Source organism: Podarcis liolepis, assembly GCF_965112155.1.
Source record: "Podarcis liolepis genome assembly, chromosome: 2".
NCBI classification, from domain to species: Eukaryota; Metazoa; Chordata; class Lepidosauria; order Squamata; family Lacertidae; genus Podarcis; species Podarcis liolepis.
In genome coordinates, this window is record NC_139555.1 from 93,335,836 (window position 1) to 93,351,526 (window position 15,691).

Consider the following 15,691-nt stretch of genomic DNA (forward strand, 5'->3'; position numbering starts at 1 on the left):
ATGGTGCGGCTCTTTAGGGCTCTGTTGTGCATTTGATATCCACTACTAGATTGATTAGAGATATTTTTAGAAATCCGAAGTGAAGTAACCCCCTGGTTCAACCCCCTGCTCTAAGGCCATATGGCTTAAAGCATAACACAGATGTCTGTCTAGCCATTCCTCCTAGATTACAACCTAAACTATACAAAATACTTCTCTCTTCACTTTCTTAATAATCCAAAATAATTCTCTGCCATCTCTGGCCCCAAAGGCCACCAGCTCCCAAACCCAAATTTCTTTTCCTATTTTACTTAGCTTCTCCCTCTAGTAGGAATGTCCTGTGGGAGGAACTCTTGAGAAGTCTGACGTCAACCTATAAAGCACATATACTGTGCAAGCACCACCCCTTACAATATGATTCTCAGAGCAGATCTACTGGAATTAATGGGCCTAAGTTCATCATATCCATTAATATGAATGGGTCTACTCTGAGTAAAACTTTGTAGAATACCACCCTGTATTTCTAACCTGCCCTTCATCACCTGATCTCAGGATGGGATGCACACAAGACTATGTGCCAGTTCCTGCAAAATTAAAAAAACACCTGAATCCAATTATAAGAAATGAAAAGAGCAGGAAAATATTCAAATCACAACCACCAAGCTTTAAAAACACAGTGTGGTTTTCACACCCCTAATAATAATAAGATTAACTAAAATTGAGTATTCTACAGATGCCTGGAAGAACTAATACATTTTTTAAGCGGGCTCTGAAATGAAGAAAGTTTGAGATCCAAACATACCTTAGAGGTATGTATTTGTTTATGATATAGGATGCACAAACTAAGCATTCTCCTCTAACAAGATTATTGAGCAAATAATGGATTCGGTTTAACAGCTATGATATGGTATAGACATATATATCCTAGATTTTTGGAGTGTGAAAAAAGTGTGAGGAAGAAATAATGTCTGCCGGCGTTTGCATCTGAGTTGCTTAGATGCCCACCGGGCATATTTTACTCTGATGGGAATATATGGTGGTAAGAAACATATCTGAGCTGTAGATCATGAGTTATTTGCATTTCATTCAACCTCTTCTCTGATGCTGATGCATATAATATCATTCCCTGTGTTACACTTAGCTGGCGTTTTATAGATAATAGACTTACCCCTTACAATAATTTCTGCTGTTTCAGATAGGTTGTCCATAGCTGTTTGCACTGTGCATCTGTATTTCCCAGAATGATTTAACTGAATGTTTCTTATCATAAGGTCCCCTACTGATTCCTTGAGATAAGAAGAGGAGAAATAGACAGCTAATGCATTTTCCATAGTGGATATTTCTGTAATTTGCGAAGCATTAATAAAATACGTAGTTTTAAAGCATATACTGCTATCATCTGTTTATTTCATTTACATGCCTTTAATGCACCTTCACAAATAAAGCAAGCATTGAAAGCAAAGATATAAAGCAATAACACTTCTGGTGGGAGGATACCAGAACTGGGAGACTTCATGAGCGCTACTATCAGATGTCAAAGAAATAAACAACTATATGACATTTAGAAGACATCTGGAGGCAGCCCTGTTTAGGGAAGTTTCTAATTATTGATATTTTAATGTATTTTTAATCTTCTGTTGGAAGCCACCCAGAGTGGCTGGGGAAACCCAGCCAGTTGGGCGGGGTAGAAATAAATTATTATTATTGTTGTTGTTGTTGTTGTTGTTGTTGTTGTTGTTGTTATTGTTATTATTAGACAGAGTGAGGCAGCCACCCTGGGCAGTTTTATATGGTGTGGTAGTGAGTGACAATGAGGCACTGGAATACAAAATTTGTGTGCCACCAAGCCTGCCCTATGCCCTATTAACTACCCTGCTTTTCTCAGGTGTGGTGAGGACAGTTGTCAGATCGCTAGTGTTGAATATTCAACTCCACGTTCAATTGCCATCCGCACATGAAATTGCTGGGGTGTGTGTGTGTATATATATATCCTTGTCTTTTGCCCCAGAGAGCAGCTTCTTTTTGGTCACCTAAGACTTAAACCCAAGTCTTTTAACCATCAGGGAAAAAATGCCATAGGAAGCTGCATGCCCATAGAAATATGTAAGGTGCATTTTTGTGAACCAGTATATGAAGATTTCCAGTAGAACAAGTCTTTATCACCCGTATTTGAAAGAACATGTTCCATTTCTTCTGGTGGGTTGTGAAATATAGTTTGGACTCATCCTCAGTTGTGGGAAAGACATTTCCAGATACCCAGGTTGTTAACCCTTTTAGGGATTGTTGTCAGTTAGAGCTACCATGCTGGGAACCTTCTGATTTGGATGTATATCCTGGTGGCTATTTCTTACTGTTTTAATATTTGGCCTTAACTGTAGACTTTGAGGAGCCTTACCCTGACAAATCATGTCCAGTAGGGACCAAGGGACTGAGGGACAAGCATCCATAGTCATTGCAGGGACAGCACAGCACAAGTTGGTGCTGACACACTGCACATTTATCACCAACTATTCAGCAATGGACATAAATGGTTATGCAGATTTAGAATTATCATCTTTTTAAACACAGAGACAAAAACAAAACAACAACACTAACCACAAATTAAACAGATGTAGCTTTACGATTTCCCAATGCATGTTACAAAAATATGTCATTTAGGGCAAGGGGACCCATGTGATTTATGAATGGTTACACACACACACACACACACACACACACTGATTATATGAAGAAGTGTCTGTAAAACTTACTCCTCCGGCTCTTTCAAAATGACTCATTCTTCTTTTAAAATCTATAACATCTCCATTGAAAGACCATGAAAACGCAACCTTGATAGATGGATCTTTGGATACCTGACAAGGCAGGACTACACTTTCTCCAACTGTAACATCCATATTGGAAGGTGGAGTAGTAATGATAGTCCTCTCTGTTGAAGGCAGAACAAGTCATTCTTGGTTGCATCAGTAGTTTACAAAAAATCAGTTACTTTAGAAAGAACTACCAAGATCCCAAAGGACTTGTGTTTACCCCCAAAAGCATCGGTTGAAAGAAGAAAAAAACCCTTTCAAGTAATTTAGATTACACTCCCAGCCACTTAATTAACGAAAATTATAGTTTGCTTAAGGGACAAGGGAATGAGTTAGAGCTTTGATTCCCGAACCCCTCCATTCTCATTGGCATGATTGTCAGATAAATTAGAGATAACAACTTCCCTGTTATAAGCAGTTTAGGCAAAAACAGCTTTTGTTGATGAAAGCATTATACAATCATGAGGATCATATGCATACAAAAAAAAGCAACATCAAGCTTAGTCAAGATGATAAATACTGTATGAATTAAGTACTGGTAGCTAGTAGGGAGAAAGAGGTGTGAAATGAAGATATAAGGGATGTATTTTTTATGATTAAAAATAGTGTTAAGGCCTTTAGAAAAATGGAAAAAGTAAGCAGCAGGCTACACTGTTCCTAACTTGTAGAAAGTATGAAATGATTTGTCAGAAAATATCCAGATATAATATATCCTGCATGTTTTGGGGGGACAGGCTAGAAAGTGCAATGCTTTTCTCTCCAAATCTGTCATTCTGGGTGCCTGCATTGGTATTTTGTAGGAAGGACTGAAGCACCTAGTGAAATTTTAGGTTAGTGCATTTCAAATGGATGAAAGGGCTCTGATACCTTAGTACAAAACATCCACACACACACAGAGGGTGGGAAAGGGGTGGGGCAATGTATAGAAAAGTATAGGAGGGACGAATGATTAACACTCCACAAGCAAATGAATGAATGCTTGTTGTTATAGAACAGAAGGAACCAGTATTGTCAAATTAGCCCATCCCTATCACCATGTAAGCTTTGCGCAAAGAAATCAGGATGGATCTTGAATGAAATGGTCAAGGCAGCCTGAACCTAAAAACTACAACGAAAGCTCTGTGTAAATGCATGAACATGAATTGTACCCTTCTGTCAACCCTGATTCCAAACACAGTACTTGTGGACTTGGTCTTTCCTTCCTGCCTTTGTGTAACTGTACTTTTGGTGCAGAGCTTCTTAAGCATCTAAGCATATTCTGAAGCATAACATCATTTGCCACAACGTACACACTTAATACTTGGTTCCAACACCCTGAGTATACCTCAACATGGAAATATGAGGACCCACTGGCTAAATTGACATACATACTGCGGGACAAGGACAACTGTGACTTTAAGGAAGAATGTGAACTTTTTACAAATTATCTAAAAAGACAACAAAATGAACTGAACTCCTTGGCAGGTTTTGAATAAACATACACAAATTTATTGGTAGATGAATAATGTAAGGATATGTATAATGTTAGAATATGCAGAGAATAATATGTGCTGAGAAATCAGAGAGAGGAGCTGAGGGAAGTCTCAGGGGGAGGATATGTTTTGATATTTTGTTATGTTGAAATTGCTAATAAAAACAATTTTTAAAAAAGGAAATATGAGGACCCACATAATGCTGAAGCCTAAGCCCCATACAGGTGCTGGAATTCAGAAAAGAGTAAATATGTGGGGTGTGTGGGGGTGGGGGTCTGTGCAGTAGCTCCTCCCCCATCGTCGTCCCCATAGCCCTCTGGAATTGGAAAATGGTGGGTCCATGGGTACAGGAGAACTCCCCACTTTACATAGATGCCCTCCATGAGTTGTGGGCAACAGAAGCAACAACAGAGGTATCACAGCTATAATGCTCATCCCTACTGAGCCTCTCGCATTTACTCCTCGCTGCCTTGCAATGTGTGCATTGAGCTCCATCGTTCCATTTTGTTCTATTGTTCTGCTTTGTTAAGCAGTTCAGCCATGCATTATCCAGAGTCTACGTGTGCATTCTTGCAGTCTTAGCAAAACAAAAAAGCATATTTTATAGAAGGCTGATGCTGGGTCTCTCTGGGTCTATCAGTCTAGCCAGATCACATCAAGTGCTATGAGTGATGCTAAGATGTTTGTTTCTCTTGATGCAAGCTGTTGTCTTTATGAGCTTTTCCTTAAGATTTCCATCTCAAATCTTTCTAAATGCTTCTTAAAAGCTCCCACGTTCCCATTATCTATCTGTCTTGCTTACTAACTGCAGACATGCATTATGGAGCATGCCCCGTTTCCAAAGAGAAAAATAGACAATGCACTCAGCGCACTTGAGGTATAATAAAGACTTCTTATCATAAGGAATAAACAACTCAATAAGCAGCAATAAACTTAATTTGCCCATTAGATATGCTTTTCGGAATTCTGACATTTCAGTTGAATATAATGCTGAAGCAATGAGGCCTATAATTGAACAGCCAAAACTTATCCAGAGGGGAACCAAAACAAATGTTCCCTGCAAACACTACCATTATGATAGCATGTTGTTATTTTGATTTTTAATAAATGTTGCAATTGTCAAATTAAGGCTTTTCTTTACGTTTGAAAAATTTAATTGTCACATCATTCACAATTAGGATACATGTCCGCTATATGAAAAAATACAACACTTCAGAATCTTTAAATGCTGGGAGGCATCCAAGTAACTTTGGGCGCAGAGAATTGCTTGCACATATAACCTGGGGCTGGATTTTTTTTATTGAACAAAAATATACATGTGCGCACACTGTTGCAATGCCACATCTCTCACAGCATCTAAATCTGGTTTTTATGTGCTATTTAAAATTAAAGTGTTTGCTACATTAAGTTGCTAGAGCCACCAATGGATAAGACAAAGATTCTAAGAATAAATGCATACATATATTTAAACAATTCCTGGTAAGATGTTATATACACAGTCCAAGGCATTATCTGTTGCTTAGCTGACTTTATAAGCCCCAAACAGTTTTCTTAGGGAATAACAGACATTTAACAAAAAAGGGAAACTAAAGTGTGGATGGGAAAAAAGGGAAACTAAAGTTTGGATGATAGTTTTCTAACTTCAGCAAATATATACAGTATATTGCTGAACATATTTACGGTGGTTGAAGAAACAGGCATGGCCATCTCAAAAGGAATGAGTAACAGAGCAATCCCACCTTCCCTCCCTCCCTCCTCCTCCTCCTTGCATGTGAGAGGAACTGGGAGGGGTTTGGATTGGACTGAGATGTTTCCCTCTGCCAGTCTTGCCAACTGGCAATGAGGCCAGGCAGATCACTCTTCCATCTGCTGCTGAATGGGCAGATGGGTGAGATTGCTGCTGGTGAGCTTCTTGCTAGCAGCAGCCCACAGAAAGCCCCACATTGGAGGTGGCACCTACTCTCTGCCCCAACCACCATGCATAGCCTGGCTGCAAATGAGGTGATGGCCTCTGGCTGGGTGGGACTTGGGTTTGCAGCCAAAGAAGGGCATGTCAAATAATGCCAATAAATATTCTGACTTTTGAACAGCAAAGACTGCTTATGTTTGCTGGATGGAGGGGAGATAACTCTTTTGAAAATGTTAAGCAATGAGTACCACATATTGTATAAAACAAGGGCCAAAGCCAAGTAGTTGTGGAATGCCTAGAGAGGTGCTCCTGTCTCCATCATTATTAACTTTCAGGATTCCTGTTTCCCCAGGCATTTAGTGGCTGAAGAATACTGTTTCCAGTATAAGTTTGGTACTCATTTTCATATTATTTGTGAATAGATCCCCCCCCATGGAAATGAGCACTAGACCTGCACTATTTTCCACTATCATTCCATAAGTGGTTTTTATGTTGTGTGAAAGCTCAAATATAATGTAGAACCTATCAAGGGAAAGTCATGAAAACAAAATATACTGCCATGTGAATGTGGCCTTCGGCCCTGACTCTAGTTTGAGCTGTATTGGGGGGGGATTCCCCTCATTAGTGTCATTTTGTGTGTTATCTTTTTATGCATTGTGTATGAGCCTGCAATGCATTGTGTATGAGCACTGGGACACATGCAGGGTAGAAGAGTAGTAAAATGAGGCTGGGTTGTTGTTTTTTATAAGAAGAAACAACAAAATTCCTTGGTCAATGGACTTAGCTGCAGCATTCCCTGGATCACAGCTACAGCTTAAATGCAGGCAGTTGTGCTCTATGCTAGCCAGGCTATAAAAGATATCCAACCTGCACTGTTACCACTTTCGTAACAACCAAGTGAAATGTAATTCACTTGACTACTGGTGTTACAGTAACATGGCTGCTGGCAAGGTAAAAGTATTTTGACATTATAAAAATAAAACTAATCAGTGTGTATATTGGCGGGTGGGCGGGGAGAGACACGCAACTATGTTATCACAAGCTATAATGGCCACTCCATTTTTCTTCAAAATACCATCATTGTTAATGTTATCTAGTGTCACCCTTTTTTTGCAGAGGGCTGATAATTACATTTAAAGCAATTTGCCCCTAAAACCCATTCCTCATCAGTTATAGTCACAATTTAATGTCAGAATGCAGAGCTTTCTGTAGAGAAAACCAATTATTTTAAAATGCCAAACAAGATCAGATTGAGGAAAAACCACACACAAATACTTATGTTGCCCCTCTACAGCTGCTGTTTCTTGGCACTTAAACAACCTCTTCATGGGTTTATCACTGGGGGCTTAACCCAAGCCCTTAAGAATGCTTCTGTATCTTTTGAGCTGTAGGAAAATCTCTATTAGCTGGCAGCCATGAACTGCCCCCACTCTCCTATCTTCAGGCACAGCAGCCATTACAAAGATGACAGGATATATTTTAAGCCCGTCTGCAGCCAGAGTTCACCCATAGCTACAGAGCTGCAGAGTTCTTGTATGGCTACGCTTCCTATCTGCACAGTACAAGCTATTGTACAGAAGGCTGTCCACAGGCACTCCATATTTTGCTACACAGATACTTGTCACATCAGCTGATGAAAAGCTCATGTTGGCCCAAACCTTCATTGATATGGGTTGGATACAGACTACCTGTGTGCAGAAATCTGCCCTGCCCATTAAAGAGCTGCTCCAAATGGCTGGTACATCCTTGAGAATAGTGTGAGAGTGGGGAAACAGGCTGAATGGAGAATTAGTGGAAAAAAGCCTCCGACCATGCATGGGAACGTTCCCTTCATTGAAATGAACGGGAAAGCCATGGCAGGCAGATTTGTGGTGGTTGTATATTGTGGGATTCACCCCTCATGTTTAGGAGCTATTCATCAGAAAATAGGCACCCCTGGCTTACCCCCCCCCCCGCAGCGTGATTTGTTCAGGAAGCAGCATAGCTCGGTGGTGCACATGCGTTGCAGACAAAATGGACCAGGTTCAGTCCCAGACATCTCTCATTAAAACATGAAAGACCTCCATTTGAGAACCTAGAGAGCTGCAACCACTCAGAACGGGATATATTGGTCACATGGAGAAGATGCCTGATCTGGTACAAGGCAGGCTCAGCAATCACAATGTAACTTCTCATTGTGTTGTCCTCATAGGGTCTCTGCTCTTGATGCCAGATGCTCATTGTATCTCCCCAATATGTTATTGAGTAGAACAAATCCCTTACCAGACAATTCAGAAATACTGTTGTACCTTGGAAGTCGAACAGCTTAATTCTCCTGAACGTCGCAAACCTGGAAGTGAGTGTTCCAGTTTGTGAACTATTTTTGGAAGCCGAACATCTGACGGGGCTTCCTTGGCTTCTGATTGGCTGCAGGAGCTTCCTGCAGTCAATTGGAAGCCGTGTTTTGGTTTTTGAACGTTTTGGAAGTCAAATGGACTTCCAGAATGGATTCCGTTCGACTTCCAAGGTACGACTGTATGCAGTTACATGAGAGACATATGCTCTATTCAGGCACCAACTTTCAATATGTGAGGGTGGATTGTGTGTGCTCCTCATACCAGTTCCTTCATGCCCTCTGCATGTCCAAGTGTGACCGTATGGATAAGGGAACAGTCCTGAACTCACCATGGAGGATCCCACATATTATAGAACTCAGATTCTCCCCCCCCCCCAGGGTTTTGCACTGCACAAAAGCCTCAATGAGTTCAAGAGGCTTCCCCACTGCAGAACTATATCTTGGGAGTATGGAAGGACACTGGGAACTGGGATGAGGACAGAGCTAGTGCACTCATTCACACCCTTCTCTCCTTGTGTCTTTATTTATACCCCATTACAAACACCTACGTAGGGCTGGGTGTTTAAATTCTGAATCTGAGTTGTATTTTACTGTAATATCTCTTTATACTTTATCACATGTTTGGAAGAGAAGCAACCTATTTGAAATGCACCAATATCCAGACTGGAGCCTGAGAACTGATTGTGTATTTGTTGTCAGTATCACCATCTAAGAATGATATCAAAGCACTGGCACCGCCTGCAGTTTGGCCAGGCACCCTCCGGTTTGCCAAAGGCATCTCAGCAGCCCTGTTCCAGACAGGAGATTTGGTTCAAACCGTGCCTCTGACAGTACTATTATATTCTCTGACATCTCAGCATGGTTAATCAAATATGCATGTGCATTTTCAATATGCATAAAGCGCAGATGAAGACAATAAAGTACCTTTCACAATCAGGTTCCCTGAGTTCCTAGCAACTCCAAATTGATTCATTGCTATGCACGTGTATACACCTGCATCTGATTTGGTAACATTATATATCTTCAGGCTGCCATCCTCTAGGATAAAGATTCTGAAGAGAAGGGGGAAAGAAAAGAACCACACAAACCAGTTATTAACAGGATATTGTTCTGAGCATTAAAGCCGTAACAATGATGTAACGTTACTTTTAATATTTGGACATTAATCATAGTTGATGTTGTCTACAGCAAACTGAGCACAATCCAGATAGATTTTCATCTTGGTGTATCATTCATCACTGTACTAGACACAACAGATTAGGCATACCAAAATTGACTAATAATCTATCAACACCAGTAGCCTGAATTTTTCTCTGCTCAGCATCAGATTCTCCTGAGGAAGGAATAAATCCACAACAAGAAGTCTAATTACATTGCGTTTCCTCAGGTGAAGAATACTCCTGATATGAGATAATGAACTATTTACAATATGAAGTATTGAAATCTGTGAATTTCAGCTTCACGTTTTTCCTAGTTCAGTTCTTCACGGTCCCACATCAGTTTGTGAACTATTGTCTTTGTGCAAATTCCATAGCCTTTTACTTTGACATTCTCCAAACAAGCACATAATTGAGTCCAGTTGTGCCTAATATACACATTTTGCAAGCAATATCTCCTAATATATTTTCGTATGTTATTTTCACTAATATGTGCATTTTTAAAACACATATTACTTAAGAATATAATGAGCCTGCTGGATCAGGCCAATGGTCCATCTAGTCCAGCATGCACCTCTCCAAGTGGCCAACCTACAAGTAGAATTTGAACACAAGAACACTCTCCCCTCCTGCGGTTTCCTGCAACTGGTATTCGGAAGCATTACTGCTCCCAACTGTGGAGGCAGAACATAGCCATCATGGCTAGTAGCCTCTCCTCTATCCATTTGTCTAACCTTTGCCCTAGTGTGTGCAGTTATACATTCCTAGATTGGAGAACTGCACTGCAAAATTCATAGACGTTTGTATTTTGAAAGATGGCTGCTTTCCAGTTCCTGTATTGTTTCAGGAAGTGTAAATTACCGTAACTACAGTGGTACCTCTGGTTACAAATTTAATTCATTCCGGAGGTCCGTTCTTAACCTGGAACTGTTCTTAACCTGAAGCACCACTTTAGGTAATGGGGCCTCCCGCTGCTGCTGCTGCGCCGCCGCCGCCACACAATTTCTGTTCTCATCCTGAGGTAAAGTTCTTTACCTGAGGTACTACTTCTGGGTTAGCGGAGTCTGTAACCTGAAGCGTCTGTAACCTGAAGTGTCTGTAAACCGAAGTGTTTGTAACCCAAGGTGTTTGTAACCTGAGGTACCACTGTACGTTCATTTTTAAATGAGAACCAAATTAATTTTCCACCCTAATCATCATAGCCATAATCAAAAACCACACTGGGAATTGTTAGGTTTGTCATAAATTTGTAAGAGTGCTCATGCACTACAGTTCCCACTCATTATTGTACCACATCAGAGTGCATTATAATGGACAAATCCCATCACAGGGCTATCTCATTCTAACTCAAACCCGAATACTTGTGGGTTGTTGTTGTTGTTGTTTTGTATTCATCCACAGAGGACCCAATTGCCACCCCTTCCCCTTATTTGACTGCAGCCCTAAAATGGGAGAGGGCAGAGTCAAGTGACCCAAAGAAAATAATCCAAGCCACATTTTTCTGAAGAGAGGGAAAATTATTACTACTATCCATTGTATAACATTGTTGTGCCAGCTGCAAAATGCAAGAGCAAACTATAACGTGAGCAGAGCCAGAGAAACTAATTTGGAGTTAATTATCACAGGCTGTGTTCAACCAACTGTCAAACACAAGAGAATTCTCACACCTGTGCTTAGTGTTTGAGGTGATCAGGTGTCAGATTTTTTTATTTTATTTTAAAAAGCTAACTCCCTGGGATTTGCTTTTCATGATGGCATCCCCTCCTCTATTTGGCCCCATTGCTGAATCAGTAAGTTGCTTTAGTACCTCCGCTTTGTTTCTCTGCCTAGACTCAACTTAAAAATCTATACCGTCCTCAGTTAGGTTTTAATACATTTATATAGGTAGAGAATTGATCAAAATGGGAAAAAGAATTGGTTTGGCACATGTCTTCTGCTATGATGCTATGATGCTATGTATTTTGTGTTTTTATGTTGTAAAGCCACCTGTGAACTTTGGGTGAAGAGTGGGATATAAAATTAATAAATAATAACAATGATGTCTGTGCTTCAATGAATGCAGGAAAGATATTCCAAGCCCTATAACTAATGTGCAGTACTAAACAATAAATGTGCTTTGCTTCCAGTCTGTTCAATGGGGAAGTACATTGCAGGGAAATTAAAAGTTGTGACGGCGCTGGTGAGTCCAGCCATGCAGACCCAGTTCTTGCATCAGTGCTGGGGGAGTTTGTTTGTATGTTTGTTTTTTTAAAGTGTGTGCTAGAGACCCAATGTCAGCTATGGCTGTAATACCTCCCAAGAACTCCAACCATGGTAGACTAGGTGCTGGTGCCCAACCTATCATTTGACTTGGCATGTGAGCAGTTGCACAGAGCTCTCTAAGAAGAATACCATTTTATCTATTTCCAAAGGATGGAAGTCTAGTTCCAGCCAGCGGTGGAGCTTCATGCTCCGGCACTGGGGGGGTGGAGAGCAGGTGGGGGTGGGACTGGCGCATGTCCTGGGGGTAGCGCGTACCACCCGCAAGGGTGTGGCACACATCCTAGGGGTGGGGCATGCCGCCTGCAGGGGCGTTGCACCCAGTGCGGGCAGGGGGGCAGCTGTGATGGCACCCCACTGGGATCGCATTGCCAGGGGTGGTGCGCTCCTCTCGCACTCCTCTTCCTCCACCAGTGGTTCCAGCCTGCATGTATGTGTTACTTGGGTACTGTAATGAAAGTTGGTTAAAGATCAAAGATCTCCAGATAATAGGGGAACCCTCTTTCAGGAATGTGTATTTCTCTGCTGGGTGAAGAAGCAGGCCTGGCTGTTCACAGCAGTCACTTGATCACGCAGGCCCAGCTCACTTCAGTTTGCAGCCTATCATAGTGAGCAAAACCCACTAAGCCTTGTATGGTGGTCTTCTAGGTGTAGTTCCTGGCAGGCAGCAAACAGGTTTACTAAGGCCCTGGTGGAGCACTGTGTATGGCTGATGGGCTGCTTTTGGCCTAGTGGAATCACAAATGGTAAAGAGCTGTATTACCGTATGGTTATATTTCATAAATAAATAAATGGGACCCTCATAACCATTACTTAGGGTGGCCACAAACACACCACACCAGAACAGGGAATACACCCCTAAGCCAGAGGACAGAACAGGCCACAGGGCAGAACAGGCCACAGGGCTGCTTTAGTTGAGATTCCTGCATTGAAAGGGAATTGGACTAGATAACTCTCACGGTCCCTTCCAATTCTATAACTATGTGATTTTTTAAAAATTTCATAGAATTTATATGCCGTTTGATTGAAAAACAACAACAGCAACCAACCCTGAAAGGGCTTTATATATGCAGGTGCAGATTTAGAAAGAATTACTGTAAGTTAGGTATAAATCCAATACACAGAAATGCATTGTGGAGAAGACTCTGTGCCTGCTCAGTTTGCTTTCCATGTGCTAGCTATTGATGGGGCAACTCTGAGGAGGCTGCTGCTCTCCCTCCTTAGAATTCTTAGTCATTAAACAAGGTTTGGACCGGACAACACTTGAAAAAGAGGATGCCTTCGGATAGAGGAATGTCTTCCATGAAGCAGGATGAAGAATCAGCATATCAGATGGGAGATTAGTGACAAATTGTATGAGAAGCTGGAAAGGTAGACTTCACAATGCTATCAGCATGCTGGCATTTCCAGATAAGAATGTCTATGCTCTTCAAAGTAAAGTAATACTTTTTAATTGGCATCACTGAGCTCTGCATCAAGCCACCAAGATAAAGGTTTCTTTTCCCCCAAGTTTTTTTTTGTGACATCCAGTGACTAAAATAGATAAAGAAAGGAGCTTTTCAAACACTTTACATTGTCTGAAAATCTTGTATGGTTACCCTTGTGGAGTTGTCTAGTGCTTAAATGCTTGAATTAAAAGAAGATAAATGATACATTATCATTGGAAAGAATCACAGATTCTTTCTCTCCCCCCCCCCCGAAGATGCCCTGTTTGGGATGCCATAATATATAAGGGTTGAACAAGGGGGAGGGACAGAATTATTAATATTCCATAAACTGCTACACACAGAGAGCAAACTAAAAGCTCCATGAATGTACATATTGAGTGAATCTGTTATGGATAGAGTTTAGACTCTGCGGCCCTAAAAGAAAACAGTGGAGAAAAGGCATTTTAGGGACTTCCGGGTTAGCGCCTCCGGCAATGGCGGATTTCCTCTGACCGGGAGGAATCCGCTTCGTGGAAATTAGGGTCTGGACCGCCACGGCGAGGCGGAGACCCATCAAAAATCACAGGCGGGAGAAGCCTGTGGACGTGGGATTCGGCTGGCACCTTTTGCACCTCCCCTACTCGCAGGGAAACCCGGTTTCAGGGATCCGGAGCGACGTGGGGTGAGCGGCACGGTGCTTCGAATAGACTGCTCTTTTCACGGAGTGAAGCCGCATTGCTGTTACTACCCGTGAGTAGAACAGAAAATTGGGCTATGAAACATCTTAATTTGGCACCGAAGCAGGAAGATTCTAAACAGGAAGTCCGCCTTCCGCTTTTGTAAATAGATTGAAGCAAAGACATTGCAAGCTAAAGTCTGGAAAGTTTTGTAAAGGACTAAATCTCCATCGGCTAAAACTACTAAACCCCCCTTGGAAGCAGGAGAAGAGGGTGGAAATCTTAGATTGTTTAAGCCTGCAGGAGAGAGAGTAAAGAAAGATAAATTTTCACTGTCTTGAACCTGGGAACGGGGTGCCAGGAAGACAGACGTTTTGGGAAAGTTCATTGACTGAATAAAACGTTTCTTGACAGATAGTTAAAAAAGAGAAACATATTGATTCCAATGTTTCCTTTTGCATTTAAAAGGAACAAAATATTTGAAAAATGAAAGTAATTTTGTTGCTGGATCTGCTTTCAAAAGGACGGATACAAATAGAAAATGTTTTTCCCCTAGAGGGAGCTTTTGAAACTGTTGTTGGAGTCGATCTGGGGAATTCTCCAGCTGTAGAGATTAAAGATCGTGAGAACCAGACATTGACCTTGAACAAGAATGTGCGCAGAAGAAGCCTTAATGATTGCTTTTTGCAAGACAAGCGCTTTACTGGAACAGCTACATGAGAAGATGGATTTGATAACTGTTGCTGTTAATAATTTTGGACAAACAGTGAATACCTATATAGAAACCACTCAGGAACCGACCCAGGAATCCGCTTTGACAGGGCAAGTTGTGCAGAAGACAAAGGAGGAGGTTGTTGTTGAACCTCAAGTAATACAAGTGGAAAGAGCCGCGGCCTTGCAGGAACATAAGCTGTTGTTTTTGATGACTGAATCTGGAGAAAGTCAGATTTGGAGAGATGGAGTCTCGTTTGGTTTGGAGATGGGAAGTTGGATAGATCCCCCTATGCAGGGATGTTCTGGCTTCTGGGATCTGGTTTTTGGAGGGACTTTGAAACATGCCTTCAAATACCTTTTGGATTTTAGTGCTGACTATGGAGAATGGGCTGACCTGTCGAGAAGGGATAAAGACATTGTTAGGTTGGAGTTTCCCCAAGATCTACTCCTCAGCGATAAAGGAAGGAAATTAAGAACAAGATCAGCAGAAGACAAAATAAAGTGCAGGTATAAATATGAAGAAGATCTGCAGAAGGAACATGGAAAAGAGTTAAGAGCCTCGGATAGAAGATCACCAGGTTAATGGACTGGATGGAGTGGATGGAGGGGACTGGCAGAGCCCGAGACCAGGGGGAGGAGACGGTGGATGAAGATTGGAAGAGGGTTTAGGAATTCATTTAGAGAATTATTGTAAAATTAATGAGTGTTGGAAGAAATGTTGGAATGAAAATATTTGGCTTTAGTAGAAATGCTATAAGGAGTTATGTACAAATAACTTTTAAGTTTTAGGGCTTTATATGGTAAGATAAGGTTAAAATAAATCAAGACAATTTAATGACAGAATATAGTGAAAGATGGAAAGGATTTGCTGAGATAATTAATAACTAGAATACAAAAAAGGGAGGTGCGAGGAGGTCAATGAAACAAGTTAACGAAGGACAAAGATTTGGGAATA

General features: G+C 41.2%; 1 protein-coding gene across 7 annotated transcripts in view; it reads right to left on the reverse strand.

The window, feature by feature from the left end:
- The window catches only part of CNTN6 (contactin 6), a 193,842-nt gene that overhangs the window by 25,731 nt on the left and 152,420 nt on the right, over positions 1-15,691 (reverse strand). For all 7 annotated transcript variants that reach the window (XR_014522923.1, XR_014522924.1, XM_083491366.1 and 4 more), the window contains 3 exons: positions 9,427-9,554; positions 2,730-2,905; positions 1,148-1,265 (listed from right to left, as the gene is read on the reverse strand). Coding sequence is in view for 5 of the 7 variants with exons in the window: in XM_083491366.1 (XP_083347492.1) it covers positions 1,148-1,265; positions 2,730-2,905; positions 9,427-9,554 (422 nt within the window). In the remaining 2 variants the exon portion in view is untranslated. The remainder of the gene's footprint in view (positions 1-1,147; positions 1,266-2,729; positions 2,906-9,426; positions 9,555-15,691) is intronic.